This window comes from Myotis yumanensis, unplaced genomic scaffold, assembly GCF_028538775.1.
Source record: "Myotis yumanensis isolate MYYU_CA2020_CCGP unplaced genomic scaffold, mMyoYum1.0.hap1 SCAF_4, whole genome shotgun sequence".
NCBI classification, from domain to species: domain Eukaryota; kingdom Metazoa; phylum Chordata; class Mammalia; order Chiroptera; family Vespertilionidae; genus Myotis; species Myotis yumanensis.
Window position 1 is genome coordinate 105,648,350 of NW_027223755.1, and position 15,881 is coordinate 105,664,230.

Sequence of the window (15,881 nt, forward strand, 5' to 3'; positions counted from 1 at the left end):
TAGGCCCCTAGGTCCCTCCTAGGAATGAGGGACGGGGCACCTCTGGAGAAGTTGGGAGAGTCCTGTGGAACCTGGTCCCTGGTCACTCACTTGCCCGCCCCGGGCCTAGGCTGGGACCCAGCGGAGGCAGGTGCCGGGGCTGCTCAGAGCATCACTCCCGGAACTCCGGGTCCTGGTCACCTACTGGATGTGCAGGGCCACCTGGGAACACTGGGGTGTGTGTGGGAGGCAACAGGAGGGAGAATCAGGCCCTGTGCTCTCTCCAGGGGGAGGGGGGAGAGCAAGGAGGGACCGCATTCAGCACAGGTTCATGCACACGATGAAGGCACAACGCAGGAGCACCCTGATATCGATGTCAGCACTTTATTATCTTCAGCCCCGATCTGAGCGCCCGCCTGGGCATCCAAAGGAACAAGAGCCTTGGAGGCAGGGTAGTGACTGATGTTCACTTAAAAGAACAGAAATGCGGGAATGCTGGCCGTCCTGGGCCCTTCCCCATCAGCCTCAGCATCCCCCCTCGCCCCGCCATGTGGGGGCACCGAGGCAGCCAGGGGTGTGCCCAAGGTCACAGCCAGAAGAGATGCTGAATTTACTGCCGTTTCATCTGACCAAACTCCTTTTCCCGAAGTTCACTCCTTTTGATCTTGCCAGTGATGGTTTTGGGCAGCTCGGGGACAAACTCCACCTGGGTGAGGAGAAAGCAAACCATCCTGAGTCCTGCTGTCACTTCCTACCAGTCCCCACTCCCCCCTCCACCCTGCACGTCCCCCAAACAGGCTGCAGCAGGTGGTGGCCTCAATGGTGGGGGCCAAGTATGTCAGGTCCTCCTCCTGACCCCCCGAAGCTGGCTGCAGCCCTGTGACGTGCTCTGACCAATGAAATGTGGGGGAGTGAAGCGTGCCACCTCTCACAGGAGAGTCAGAACCTCTGAGCCTGGCCACCCTCTCTGTCCATCTCTGACAGCACCTGGCAGGTCCCTACGTGGTGGCTGCTTCTCTACCGGGTCCCAGGAGACCAGGTGGGCATGTGGCGTGAGCCTTTCTTACAATAAGCCTCGTGGCTGTGGGGCTGTTTGTGACAATAACATCTAGCCAAGTGGTTTTCAACATGGGGCACATGCCCCACAGTGGGTCAATTTGATTTTTAAGGGGAGCAATTTGAAAATGAGTTATTAACAGTGAATTTTTTCCATTTCTTATTGTTCTGGGGGATATATATATATAGAGAGAGAGAGAGAGAGGGAGAGAGAGATCTATGCATTTCAGTTCTCCATTATATGTTTTGAAACTTAATTTGCTATTTCTTCATATCACTTCATATCATTATTTGTTAACAATTTCTTAGTGATTTCTTACTCAGTACTTTAACGGTCCTTTCGTTCATTTATTTTTCCCTTTCATGGGTGCCATGTTCTTTGGGAGCTTTTTAGACCAAGTTAATGACCTTTTAGGCTTCCTCCACATGAATAGGAATTCACTATTTGAATAATCTATACTAATAAAAGGGTAATATGCTAATTAGACCAGATAGACCAGATGTCTTCTGGATGTCCTTCCTGACAAAGCCTGGGGTGTGGCCCGCCTGCAAACTGCCAGTGGCCCTCACCCAGGCCAAACCCACCCCCCAGCAGGGACCCCCCACGCCAATAGGGGGCAGTGGCCAGCCTGCAAACCACCAGTTGCCCCATGCCCAGGCCAGCTCCGCCCCAGCAGGAACCACCATCCCAATCAGGAGCGTGACCAACCTGCAAACCCCCGGCGGTGCCTCACCCAGGACAGCCATGCCCCCCAGCACAGGCCCCCATCCTGATCAGGGGCATAGCCAACCTGCAAACCACCAGTGGCCCCTTGCCCATGCTGGCCCCACCCCAGCAGGGTCCCCCACCCCAATCTGGGGACCCCTTCAGGGCAGGCCAGCTGGCCCACACCCATGTACCAGGTCTCTATCCTATATAATAAAAGGGTAACATGCAAATTGACCCTAATGGCAGAATGACCAGAACGACTGCTGGTCCAGTCACTGTGAGGCACACTGATCACCTCTTGGTCCCTTTCCCCAGCAGGCAGGCTCCAATCGCCTGATGGCAACTCTCGGCAAGCGGGCGGTAACAGCCAACCTCTCGTTCCCTTCCCCTGGCCTTCAGGCACAGATCACCTAAAGGCAAATGGGGAACCGAGGGTGGGTGGTGGCGGGGGTGGGGTTGGCTGCGAGCATCTGGGGAAGATGGCCCTGATCACAGGCCAGACCTAGGGACCATAATCATGCATGAATTTTGTGCACCAGGCCTCTAGTAAAAAATATATGTCACAAGGGAGGGGCCTCAGGATTTTAGAGATGCTTAGATGGAGCATGACCAAAAATGATTGGGAACCACTGATCTATCCGGTCCTAACTGGTACTCCTTTTCCTGAAGTTCACTCCTTTTGATCTTGCCAGTGACGGTTTTGGGCAGCTCAGGGACAAACTCCACCTGGGTGAGGAGAAAACTCCTGGTGCTGTCAGAGATGGACAGAGAGGGTGGCCAGGCTCAGAGGTTCCGACTCTCCTGTGAGAGGTGGCACGCTTCACTCCACCACATTTCATTGGTCAGAGCAAGTCACAGGGCTGCAGCCAGCTTCAGGGGGTCAGGAGGAGAACCTGACATACTTGGCCCCCACCATTGAGGCCACCATTCTATTTTGTAGGAGGCAGCAGAGCTTAACATTAAAAGCAAGAATGCTGCTGCTGTTGGAGACACATGGTTCGAGGTCCAACTCTGCCTGTATTAACTCTATTCTCTGAGCCTCAATTTCAACTCCGTAAAATACATGGTTAGACCATCTCAGGCTGCAGAGAGGATTAAAGGAAATAATAATGCACATGAAGCATTGAATCCAGGGCCTGGCACATGAAGTAAATATTCAGTAACTGTTAGCTACACAGCTTTATAAGATGCACTGACTATAAACATTCAGACAATGTAGGAAATGTTAACGTGTTGACATCCATATCCTTTCAAACTTTGTTTTTAACCAAATACAATAATAATATGTATATTCTCTCATAATCTGCTTTTTGTCTTAATAATATATTGTGGTACCTTTATATTAAAAATAGAAAATCTACATCATTTAAAATTATGAGATAATATTACACTTCACAAATAATTTTATAACTTCTCTATTAGACAAATGGAGCCCTGGCCAGTGTTTCTCAGTGGTTGGAGCGTCAGCCCACACAGCAAACTGTCATGGGTGTGATTCCAGACCAAGAGCATGTACCTGGGTGCAGTTTCCATCCCAGGCCCCAGTTGGGGTGAGTACAGGGAGCAGCCAATTGATGTGTCTCTCTGCATCAATGTTGCTCTCTCCCTCTCTCTTTCTCCCTCCCTCCTTCCATCCCTCCCTTCCTTCTACTCTCTCTAAAAACCAATGGAAAAAATAACCTCAGGTGAGGATTGACAATAAATAAAGATGTAAACAGAAAACAAATGCAGTAGAATAAAAAGAATAAGAATGAACTGCCACAGATGAGATTTCAAATGGCGGCAGAGGGAGTGGATGCTGCACAGATATGCTCCCAGGAGCAAACGGGTATTACAACTAAAATGCAGAAAAACTTCCTGAATAATGAAAGGAAAACTCACAGGAGAGAACCCTGGTGTCAGAGAACCAAAAGTGGAGACCGCATAGAGACTTGTAGGAGGGTTGGAGGTGTGAAAGTGCTGGCTGGGCGCCCAAGGACAGTTCTTAGTGGAGGCTGCCACTAAGAACTCTGGGGTGTAATCCCCAAGCTGGGCTCCCCAGCAGAGAGAATCTAAACTGAAGAGGGTACACACATAACATCTGGCTGTGAAAAGCAGTGGGGTGCTGTGTGCCAGGGAGTAACAGCTGAAAATTAAGTTACCCTCTTAACTTTGCTGTGGAGCCACCCACCGTGTGCTCCGGCAGAGGGAGGGTGAAGTGGACTGGAGCTGTGAGAGCAGAACCCAGGACTGGGGACTCGGGAGATAGAGTTCAGAAGGCAGGCACCCCAAGTTTCCTGGGCTGGTTCATTCCCTCAAGGGGTCATCTTCCCCACATAGACATTTGCCTTGCCTGGGGGGAGACAGTTGATATACCCTATTGGCAAACACCTTGCTCTGAGGCCACTTAAGAGATTAAAAGTAACAATTAGCCTCCAGGCAGAAGCAACTGCCCCACCCTGTTGAAAAAACTCTTGCCACACCTGAGGACAATCACCTGGGGGCAATTCAAGTTGGAATCCTATCAATCTGTAGGTAGAGGCAGCCTTTGGACGCTTTGTGTCTTTGCCGGATCAAATTAGTCAGAAACAGCCTTTAACACTGTCCTGCACTAGAGATTGAGAGGTGTAGAGGGTCTAACTCTTACCTAGTCACAAATCCAAACAGACGGCCAAAATGAAGAGACAAAGAAACAACCCCCAAATGAAAGAACTACAGAATTCTCCAGAAAAAGAGATAAATGAAGCAGAGATAAGAAATTTATCTGAATTAGAGTTCAGAGTGATTATGGTAAAAAAAAAAAAAAAGCTCAACAGCATGAAAAAATATATAATAACTATGAAAAAAGAACATTCTGAGATAAAGAATGACATAACACAAATAAAGAACACATTGGAAGGAATACACAGAAGATTAGGGGAAGCTGAGGGTCAAATAAGTGAATTAGAAGACACTCAATTACAGAACCAAAAAGAAAACCATTAAAAAACAGGAGGACAACTTAAGGGAGCTGTGGGAGACATGAAACATAACAATATTAGAAAAACAGGTGTGCCAGAAGAGGCAGAAAGGGAGAAAGGCATAGAGAAGGTGTTTAAAGAAATAATAGCAGAAAACTTCCCTAACCTGGTAAAAGAAAAAGTCACACAAGTTCAGGAAGCACAGAGAACACCAAACAAAAAGAATCCAAACAGGCCACGGCCAGACACATCATCATTAAAATGTCAAAAATTAAAGACCGAGAGAGAATCTTAAAGGCAGCAAGACAAAAGACAACTGTTACCCACAAAGGAGTTCCCACAAGACTGACACCTGATTTCTCATCAGAAACTCCATAGGACAGACGGGAATGGCATGAGGTGCTCAAGGTAATCGAAAGCAAAGATTTGAGACCAAGATTACTATATCCAGCAAGGCTATCATTCAAATTAGATGGTCAAATAGATGGTGTATTCCTTCCAATGTGTTCTTTATTTGTGTTATGTCATTCTTTATCTCAGACAAAAAAAAAAAGACTAAAGGAGTATATCATCACCAAACCAGCATTACAAATAATACTAAAGGTATTGCTGTAATGAGAAGAAGAAAAAGAGAGAGAAACCTAGCCATACAGAATTAAAATGGCAATAAATAAGTACCTATCAATAATAACCCTAAATGTAAATGGATTAAATGCTTCAATCAAAAGGTGTAGGGGCCTGGCTGGCATGGCTTAGTAGTTGAGTGTCCACCAATGAACCAAGAGGTCAAGGTTTGATTCCCGGTCAGGCCACATGCCTGGGTTGCAGGCTCAATCCCCAGTGGGGGGCAGGCAGGAGGCAGCTGATCAATGATTCTCTCTCATCATTGATGTTTCTATCTCTCTATCTCTCTCCCTCTCTCTTCCTCTCTGAAATCAATAAAAATATATTTATTTTTTAAAAGGCGTAGGGTAGCTGAATGGATACAAAAACATGACCCAACTTTATACTGTCTACAAGAGACCCATCTCAAAACAAAAGGCACATACAGGATGAGAGTGAAGGAATGGAAAAAAACTTTCCATGCAAGTGGAAAAGAATAAAAAGCTGGAGTAGCAATACTCATATCCGAAAAAATAGACTTCAAAATGAAGGCCATCACAAGAAACAGCAAAGATCGCTACTTAATACTAAAGGGATGGATCCAACAAGAGGATAAAACCCTGGTAAACATCAATGCACCCAATATAGGAGAATAAAATTATATATATATATAAATTAATATATATATATATATATATAAATATATATATATATATATATTACAGAGTACTTTAACAGAGAGATCTACAACAATACAGTCATAGCAGGGGAGTTTAACACCCATCTGCTTCACCGGATCGATCTTCCAGACAAAAACTTAATAAGGAAACAGAGACTCTAAAGAACACACTGGATCAGATGGATTTAATTGACATTTATAGAACATTTCACCCCAAAGCAGCAGAATATACATTCTTCTCAAGTGCACATGGATCATTCACAGAGATAGACCACATGATAGGACACAAAACAAGTCTCTACAAGCTCAAGAAAATTAAAATCCTATCAGGCATCTCCTCATATCACAGTATAATGAAATTAGTAATCAACTACAATAAAAACACCCCAAAACATTCAAACACATGGAGGCTAAATAGCATGTTACTAAACAAAGAATTGGTTATCAATGACATCAAGAAATTAAAAAAATAACCTTCCTGGAAACAAATGAAAATGAACACACAACAACCCAAAATCTCAGGGACACAGCAAAAGCATTCCTGAGAGTGAAGTTCATAGCACTACAAGCATACCTCAAAAAACAAGAAAAATTAACAATAAAATATTTAACCATTCAACTTAAAGAACTAGAAAAAGAACAACAACAAAAGCCCAGAGTAAGTAGAAGAAAGGAAATAATAAATATTAGAGCAAAAATAAATAACATAGAGACAAAAAAAAATACAAAAAAAAAACAAACAATGAAACCAAGAGCTGGTTCTTTGAAAGGATAAACAAAATTGATAAACCATTAGCCAGACTCATCAAGAAACAAGGAGAGCCCTAACCGGTTTGGCTCAGTGGATGGAGCGGCAGCCTGCGGACTCAAGGGTCCCGGGTTTGATTCCGGTCAAGGGTATGTACCTTGATTGCGGGCCTGTCCCCAGTGGGGGATGTAGAGGGGGCAGCTGATCGATGTTTCTCTCTCATTGATGTTTCTGACTCTCTATCCCTCTCCCTTCCTCTCTGTAAAAAATCAATAAAATATATTTTTTTAAAAAGGAAAGAAACAAGGAGAGAGGACCCAAATAAATAAAATCAGAAACTAAAGTGGAGAAGTAACCACTGACACCACAGAAATACAAAGGATTGTAAGAAAATACCATGAACAATGATATGCCAACAAGCTGGACTATGTGGATGAAATAGACAAATTCCTAGAAAAATGCAATCTCCCAAAACTAAATCAGGAAGATTCAAAAAACCCTTATAGGCCAATAACAACTGATGAAATTGAAGCAGTAATAAAAATACTCCCACCAAACAAAAGCCCAGGTCTGGATGGCTTTACAGGGGAGTTTTACCAAACATTCAAAGAACAGCTAACACCTATACTCCTCGAACTCTTTCAGAAAATCCAAGAGGAAGGAACACTTCCAAACTCCTTTTATGAGGCCTACATTATCCTAATTCTAAAACCGGATAAAGACACTAAAAGAAAGCGAATTACAGGCCAATATTCCTGATAAACATAGATGCTAAAATCCTCAACAAAATATTAGCAAATTGCATTCAGCACTATATTAAAAAGATCATACATCATGATCAAGTGGGATTTATTCCAGGGTTGCAAGGCTGGCATAATATTGGCAAATCAATAAATGTGATACATCATATAAACAAATAGAAAGACAAATATAACATGGTCATATCAATAGATGCAGAAAGAGCATTTGACAAAATCCAATGCCCATCTATATATCTATATATAAAAGTCTAAACGACCATCGCAACCGAAACAACCGAACGGATGACCAAACAGGCTGCATGGGGCGACCAGACCGGCAGGGGAGTTAGTGAGGGATGGCCAAACAACTGAACAGCAGGCTGTGTGGGGCAACCAGGCCAGCGGGGAGGGGCCATGAGGGGTGACCAGGCCAGCGGGGGGGGGGGGGGGCAGTTAAGGGCAACTAGGCCAGCAGGGGGGGCAGTTGGGGGTGACCAGGCCGGCAGGGAGGGAGCAGTTAGGGGTGATCAGGCTGGCACACAGGGCAGTGAGGGGCAATCAGCCCATGGGGGGGCAGTTAGGGGCAACTAGGCAGGCAGGCAGCTGAGCAATTAGGAGCCAGTGGTACTGGATTGGAGAGGGTGCAGGCTGGGTTGAGGGGACCCCGCCCCCCGTGCATAAATTTCATGCACCGCGCCTCTAGTATATATATAAAGAGGTAATATGCAAATTAGCCAGGATGCCTTAAGGCATCGGTTCTCAATCTGTGGGTCGCTACCCCTTTGGTGGTCGAATGACTCTTTCACAGGGGTCGCCTAAGACCATCCTGCATATCAGATATTTACATTACGATTCATAACAGTAGCAACATTACAGTTATGAAGTAGCAACGAAAGTAATTTTATGGTTGAGTCACAACACGAGGAACTGTATTTAAAGGGCAGAAGATTGAGAACCGCTGCCTTAAGGAGTCATGACCGGCTCAAGAGAAGGCTACATCACCAGCTCAGGAGGAGCTGCGTGCAAAGATGGGCGGGAGGAAACTGAGTGCCGCCCCCAACCCCAGTGGCTGCGGGGAGGTTGGGGCTAGGGGAGGGCCGGAGCAGAGACACAACACACGGGGGCATCTGCCTCTGTGGCTCGGAGCATGCCCCCAACCCAGCGGACACACACCAGGTGAGGGTGTGCTCTGAGCTGCTGCTGTGTGGCTTGCCAGCTGCGGGGGGGGGGGGGGGGGGGGGGGGGCCTATGTGCGTGAGCTGCAAAGGAAGCACCCTTTCTGACAGCTCATTGGCTAAGCTCCCTGTACACTGCCACTCACAGTGTTCTTGGCAACTTGGGTAATAAGAATCCAAGAAGGTAATCTAGGGTTTTTCCACCTCACTCCTGAAGGAAAAACAGGGGTCCGCTGCTGGAGGGGCTAAGAAATGTCATATCCTGCCCTAGCCGGTTTGGCTCAGTGGTAGAGCCTCGGTCTGTGGACCGCAGGGTCCGGGTTCGATTCTGATCAAGGGCATGTATCTAGGTTGCTGGCTCCTCCCTGGCCAGGGCCCAGGTCAAGGCTCATGCAGGAGGCAACCAATTGAAGTATCCCTCTCACATTGATGTTTCTCTCTGTCTTTCCCTCTCTCTTCCTGCTCTCTAAAAATCAATGGAAACCTATCCTCAGGTGAGGATAAAAAAAAGAAAGGAAGAAATGTCATATCCTATGAAAGACACATCTTGAAAATGCCTAATGTGAAAGGGCAAGGGCTACATCCTCCATCTTGCCCCAGGGTAAGGGCTACGCCCTCCATCTTACCCCGGATCCTCCATTTTGGGGCAGCCATGTGCTCAGCAAGGAGCTTCTTCCTGGAAGCCTAAGCCTCTGCTAGCCACACCCAGGACTTCTTTAAACTAACCAATGACAATCAAGGGAAGTGCACGCCATAGATATGACCACATCTTGTGTAACAAGACACCGACTTGCGCCTGGCCAATCGGCAGGGCCCACAGTCCTTTCTCCTCCCCTTACTCCAACCCTCCTATAAAACCTCTCTCCACACAGAGTTCTCTCTCTCTGCTACTTGGCTTGCCGTTGCATCGGTGAGTGTGGTCGGGGAGCCGAGCTAGCTCGAATAAAGACTCTTTGCTTTTGCATCGGACTCGGATGGCTCCCTGGTGGGCTTTTGGGGATCTTGAAATCTGGGCATAACATAAAGAAAGTTGTCATTTTTTCGTAGTGAAGGGGCTGGAATACATGTTGATGAAGACACCTTGGCGACTGCGGCGGCCATCAGTAGCCGCAGCAGTGGGGTGATGGGAGTGGCACCTTCCCTTCATTATCCTGGTCACCTCCTGCAGAGGGGAGTGGGCCTAAGTCGTCAGTAGGACATCCCCTGAGGGCTCCCAGACTGTGAGAGGGAGAGGCTGGGCTGAGGGACCCGTCACCACAATGCATGAATTTCGTACACTGGCTTCTAGTTTTTTTATAAAAACTCTCAGCCAAGTGGGAATAGAGGGAGAATATCTCAACATGATAAAGGCATATATGACAAACCAACAACAAACAGCATACTCAATGGGCAAAAACTAAAACCCTTTCCCCTAAGAACAGGAACAAGACAGCGATGCCCACTTACCACTCCTGTTTGACATAGTACTGGAAGTGCTAGCCATAGTCATCAGACAAGAAAAGAAATGAAAGGTATCCAAATTGGAAAAGAAGAAGTAAAACTTATTATTTGCAGATGATATGATATTGTACATAGAAAACCCTAAAGACTCCATCAAAAAGCTAATCCACTTAATAAATGAATTTGGCAATGTAGCAGATACAACTTTAACACCCAGAAATCTATGGCTTTTTTATACACCAACAATAGGCCAAGAGCATGAAATTTGTGCACTTGAGGGTGGCCCTCAGCCCGACCTGCGCCATCTCGCAGTCCGGGAACCCTCGGGGGATGTCCAACTGATGGGTTAGGCCCATTCACTATGGGGAGCAGGCCTAAGCTGCAGTTGAACATCCTTAGCACTACTGAGGAGGTGGGAGAGGTCGCTGCACTTGCCAGCCATGAGCCCGGCTTCAGGCTGAGTGGTGCTCCTGCATTGAGCATATGCCCCCTGGTGGTCAGTGCACATCATAGCGACTGGTCATTTTGCTGTTCAGTTGATTTGCATATTGGCCTTTTATTATATAGGATAATGAACTCACAGAAAGAGAAACTAAAATAACAATTCCATTTACCATTGCAATAAAAAAATTAAGATGCCTAGAAATAAACTGAACTAACAAGGTAGAATACCTGTACTCAGATAACTACAGGACTTTGAAAAAGGAGATAGAGGAAGACATAAACATATGGAAGAATATACCATGTTTATGGATTCATAGAATCAACATCAGTAAAATGTCCATACTATCCAAAGAAATCTATAGATTCCATGCAATCCCCAGTAAGATACCAATGGAATATTTCACAGACCTTGAACAAATTCTCCAAAAATTCATATGGAATTTAAAAAAGACCCCAAATGGCCTCAACAATCCTGAGAAAGAAGAACAAAGTTGGAGGGATCACAATACCAAATATCCAGCTATATTAAAAGCCACTATTCTCAAAACTGCCTGGTACTGGCACAAGAACAGACATATAATCCAATGGAACCAAACAGAGAACCCAGAAATCGACCCAAGCCATTATGCTCAATTAGTATTTGACAAAGGAGGCAAGAGCATACAATGGAGTCAAAATAGTCTCTTCAATATATGGTGTTGGGATCATTGGAACAATTCATGCAAAAAAATCAAACTAGACCAGCAACTTACACCATACACAAAAATAAACTCAAAATGGATAAAGGACTTAAATGTAAGACGGAAACCATAAAAATCTTAGAAGAATCCATAGGCAGCAAAATATCAGACCTATGTCATAGCAATATCTTTACTGATACAGCTCCTAGGGCAATGGAAACTAAGGAGAAAATAAACAAATGGGACTACATCAAAATAAAAAGCTTTGCACAGCAAAAGAAACCATCAACAAAACAACAAGAGAGCCCACTGCATGGGAAAACATTTTTGCCAATGCTATCTCAGATAAGTGTTTAATATCCAACATTTACAGGGAACTCATACAACTTAACAAAAGGAAGATAAACAATGCAATCAAAAGATGGGTAAAAGACCTAAATAGACAATTTCAAAAGAGGACATACAGAAGGCCAAGAGAGCCCTAGCCGGTGTTGCTCACTGCATAGAGCGTCAGCCTGTGGACTGAGGGGTCCCAAGTTCGAGTCTGGTAGAGGGCATATACCTTGGTTATGGGCACATCCCCAGTAGGGGGTGTGCAGGAGGCAGCTGATAGATGTTTCTCTCTCATCGATGTTCCTAACTCTCTATCCCTCTCCCTTCCTCTCTGTAAAAAATCAATAAAACATACTTTTTTTAAAAAGAAAGCCAAGAGACATATGAAAACATGCTCAAAGTAACTAATCATCCAAGAGATGCAAATCAAAATGACAATGAGGTACCATCACACACCTGTCAGAATGGCTATCATCAACAAATCAATAAACGACAAATGCTGGGGAGGATGCAGAGAAAAAGGAACCCCTGTGCACTGCTGGTGGGAATGCAGACTGGTGCAGCCACCATGGAAAACAGTATGGAGTTTCCTCCAAAAATTAAAAGTAGAACTCCCATTTGACCCAGTAATCCTACTTCTAGGATATATATATCCCAAGAAATCAGAAATACCAATCAGAGAGGATGTATGCACCCCTACGTTCATAGCAGCACAATTTACAATAGCTAAGATTTCGAAACAGCCTAAGTGCCCATCAGCAGATGAGTGGATTCCAAAACAGTGGTACATCTACACAATGGAATACTATGCTGCTGTGAAAAGAAGGAACTGTTACCATTTGCAAAAGCATGGATGGAACTGGAGACCATTATGCTAATTAAAATAAGCCAGTTGGAGAAAGATAAATATCACATAATCTCACTCATTTGTGAAATATAATGAACAACATAAACTGATGAACAAAAATAGAGCCAGAGAAAAAAATATTTTAAAATATAATAGAAGTAATCCTGTTATTTGCAGATTTTTAATATCTCCTACAACTTTTGTGATATTATATTATGTTAGGACAATTTTGGTAATATTATTATATTTAAAATCTTTTTCCTCTTGAAATATTAATGTTTATTGCATGTAATATATTATATTTAAAATAATTTTTTGAAATGTTTATTGCATGTAATATTATTATATTTAAAATCATTTTTCTTGAAATATTCATTTATTGCATGTAAAGGACTAATTATTTTACCTCTAAAAAGGAGAATGGACTGAATGTTCTAAGGATAAATATAATTTTGTTACCTTTTGTAATACTTTAAGCAATAAAAAAATTTAAAAAATAAAATAAAAAATAAATATAATTTTGTTAACACTCATTTACTGTGTACATAAATAAGTATTGAGTGGCAGTATCAAATGTATTTCTTAGTATGAATCATGCTTAGGAATAGTTAGAAAGGGGCTGATTTGGATGTCTTTTTCAAATTTTGAAGGATGTTAAATAGCCTCCTTGGATAGCTTTGGGCACTGGTCTGATTTTTTTTGCCCTCAGGGTGATGTGCAGCATGTTTTGGGGTTTCCAACCCAGAATAGAGATCCATCCCATTCAGTTGGCTGCATCCACCCCTAGGCCGAATTGCTTGTTCTGCAGAGAAAAATGCTCGTTCTATGTGCGGTTACACTGTCTCCCGGCCACCTGACCAGACTTGGGGCAGCAGAGCAAGGAAGGGCTCGAGCATCGGCCCCACTCACCTTCCTCGGGTACTTGTACGGGGCTGTCACTGCCTTCACGTGCTCCTGCAGCTCCTTGGCGAGCTGGTCCGGGTCATGGGACAGAAACTGTGGGGTCAGGACAATGAAGGCCTTCACCACCTGCAACGCAGAACCAGAGCCCGGCCTCAGGGTGAGTGCCACCCAGTTCCCTGGTTTAAAAGTAAGTGTTAATGCAGTGAATGGCAAAGCTGGCTGACACCTGAGCCTTTGGAAAAGGATAAGACCAGGTTCAAACCCAAATACTTCCAATTTCTCCTCTTTCCCTTGCGAAATCATTTAACCTCAAATTCCTTCTCTGTGACATGCGCAGAGTACAGGTTCATCCCATGGAGCTGAACATGGTGGCCTTATGTTCAGATTCCATGAGATGATGCACACAAAACATGCACCCAGTGTAACTTTATTATTCTCCCCAGCATCATTGTTTTCATTATCATTTTTACCACTAATGTATGTACAGTTCTGTGCCTGGAACCTTGTGGGCATTTAAGAATTGTTGGTAATTTATTGATCTTATTGTTTTCATTTTTTAAGCAGTTGTTGATCCTTTTTTTAAAAAGAAATACGTTTTTATTGATTTCAGAGAGGAAAGGAGGGGGAGAGATAGAAGCATCAATGATGAGAGAGAATCATCACCCTGCTTCCTCCTGCAGGCCCCTTACTGGGGATCTGGCCCGCAACCTGGCATGTGTCCTGACTGGGAATCAAACCTGGTTCCTGGGTCGACACTCAACCTCTGAGCCACACAGGCTGGGCTTAACTTACTGCTTTTATATTGTTACTAGAGGCCCGGTGCACAAAAATTTGTGCACTTGGCGGGGAGAGGGGGTCCCTCAGCCCGGCCTGTGCCCTCTCGCAGTCTGGGACCCCTCGGGAGATAATGACCTGCTGGCTTAGGCCTGATCCCGGGGGGCAGAGGGCAGGCCCAATCCCTAGGTGCAGCCCCTGGTCAGGCTCAGAGCAGGGCCGATTGGGGAGTTGGGGCACCGCCCCCTGTCATGCACAGAGAGGGCGGATCGGGAGGTTGCGATGCCACCCTCAGTCAAGTTCAGGGTAGGGCCGATTGGGGGGTTGGGGCACCGCCCCCTGTCACACTCAAGGCAGGGTCGATGGGGAGGTTGCGGTGCCACCCCCTGTCACGCACACAGCAGGGTCGATCAGGGGGTTGGGGAGCTCCCCCCTGTCACACACAGAGCAGGGCCAGTGGGGGGGGGGGGGCGTTGGGGCGCCGCCCTCTGTCACCCACAGAGCAAGGCCGATCAGGGGGTTGGGGCGCCGCACCCTGTCACACTCAGGGCAGGGCCAATGGGGAGGTTATGGCTCTACCCCATCACATACAGAGCAGGGCCCGTGGGAGGGTGGGGGTTGGGGCGCCTTCCCCTGTCACAAACAGAGCAGGGCAGATAGGGAGGTTGTGGTCCTGCCCCCTGTCACACACAGAGCCACAGGGGGATCAGGGGGTTTGGTCGCTGCCCCCTGTCACGTTGATCCCGGTGCTGGGAGGCATATTACTATATAGGATAGAGGCCTGGTGCACAGGTGGGGGCCGGCTGGTTTGCCCTGAAGGGTGTCTTGGATCAGGGTGGGGGTCCCCACTGGGGTGCCTGGCCAGCCTGGGTGAGGGGCTGAGGGCTGTTTTCAGGCTGGCGGGTGACTAAAGCTCCCAACCGCTCCTTTTTTTCTTTTTTTTTTAATACTGGGCCAGCTTTAGCTCTGAGGCTTGGCTCCAGCTCTTAGGCCTCGGCTGCTGAAAGCAGGTATTTGGTTTGTTTGGGTTCTATAATCGAAACACTGTTTCAAATCCAGCTCTGAGGCCTTGGCTGGCTGAAAGCAGGTTTCTGGGATTTTGTTTAGCTTCTATATTTGTAACAATGTTTCAAACTGCAAGCTCAGAGGCCGGCAGCAGCAGGCGGGGAACGTTGGAGTCCTCCCTCACTGAAGCAAGCAAGCCTCATGTTCGCTTCTAGCTGCCTGGCTGCCGGCCGCCATCTTGGCTAGCAGTTAATTTGCATATCGCCCTGATTAGCCAATGGGAAGGGTAGCGGAGGTACGGCTAATTACCATGTTTTATTAGATAGGATTTATGTCCCCACTTAATTGCACAGGGCCGTGTATATAGTAGGTGCTCAATAAATCCACTGAATGCATTGGAAACAGAGTGCTCAGATTTCCATCCTGGCTCCAGCACAGTGCAATCCAGGCAAGTTATTTAACTTCTGTATGCTGTCTCTTTGTCTATTAAAAGGTATAATAAGGAAGAGTCTCTAACTCAATAGGTTGTGGTGAGGGTTAAATGAGCCAGCTCACCCAGTATCTAGTCAGGATGTCACGGATGATGCCACAGTGCCTCCTGCTGCCCATACGGTGTAACTGCGCCGCACACACCAACTGCTCTGGAAGGTTCCCCTGCACCAGCCTTCCAGACCCCATGACCTCCTGTCCTGCTCCTCACCTGCCCTCGGATCGGGTCCGGGCTGCTCACCACAGCTGACTCAGCCACCGCTGGATGCTCAGCCAGGGCGCTCTCCACCTCTGCCGGCCCAATGCGGTACCTGCGGGACCAAGGGTTCCTGCTCTGG

General features: G+C 46.0%; 1 protein-coding gene across 1 annotated transcript in view; it reads right to left on the reverse strand.

The window, feature by feature from the left end:
- Positions 1-347: 347 nt before the first annotated feature.
- LOC139008328 (acyl-coenzyme A synthetase ACSM1, mitochondrial-like) overlaps positions 348-15,881 on the reverse strand; it is a 49,572-nt gene continuing 34,038 nt past the window's right edge. Inside the window, exons 12-14 of the mRNA XM_070411644.1 lie at positions 15,755-15,854; positions 13,282-13,401; positions 348-685 (exon numbers count right to left, since the gene is read on the reverse strand). Of these exons, the coding sequence (XP_070267745.1) occupies positions 590-685; positions 13,282-13,401; positions 15,755-15,854 (316 nt within the window). The 3' untranslated portion in view covers positions 348-589. The remainder of the gene's footprint in view (positions 686-13,281; positions 13,402-15,754; positions 15,855-15,881) is intronic.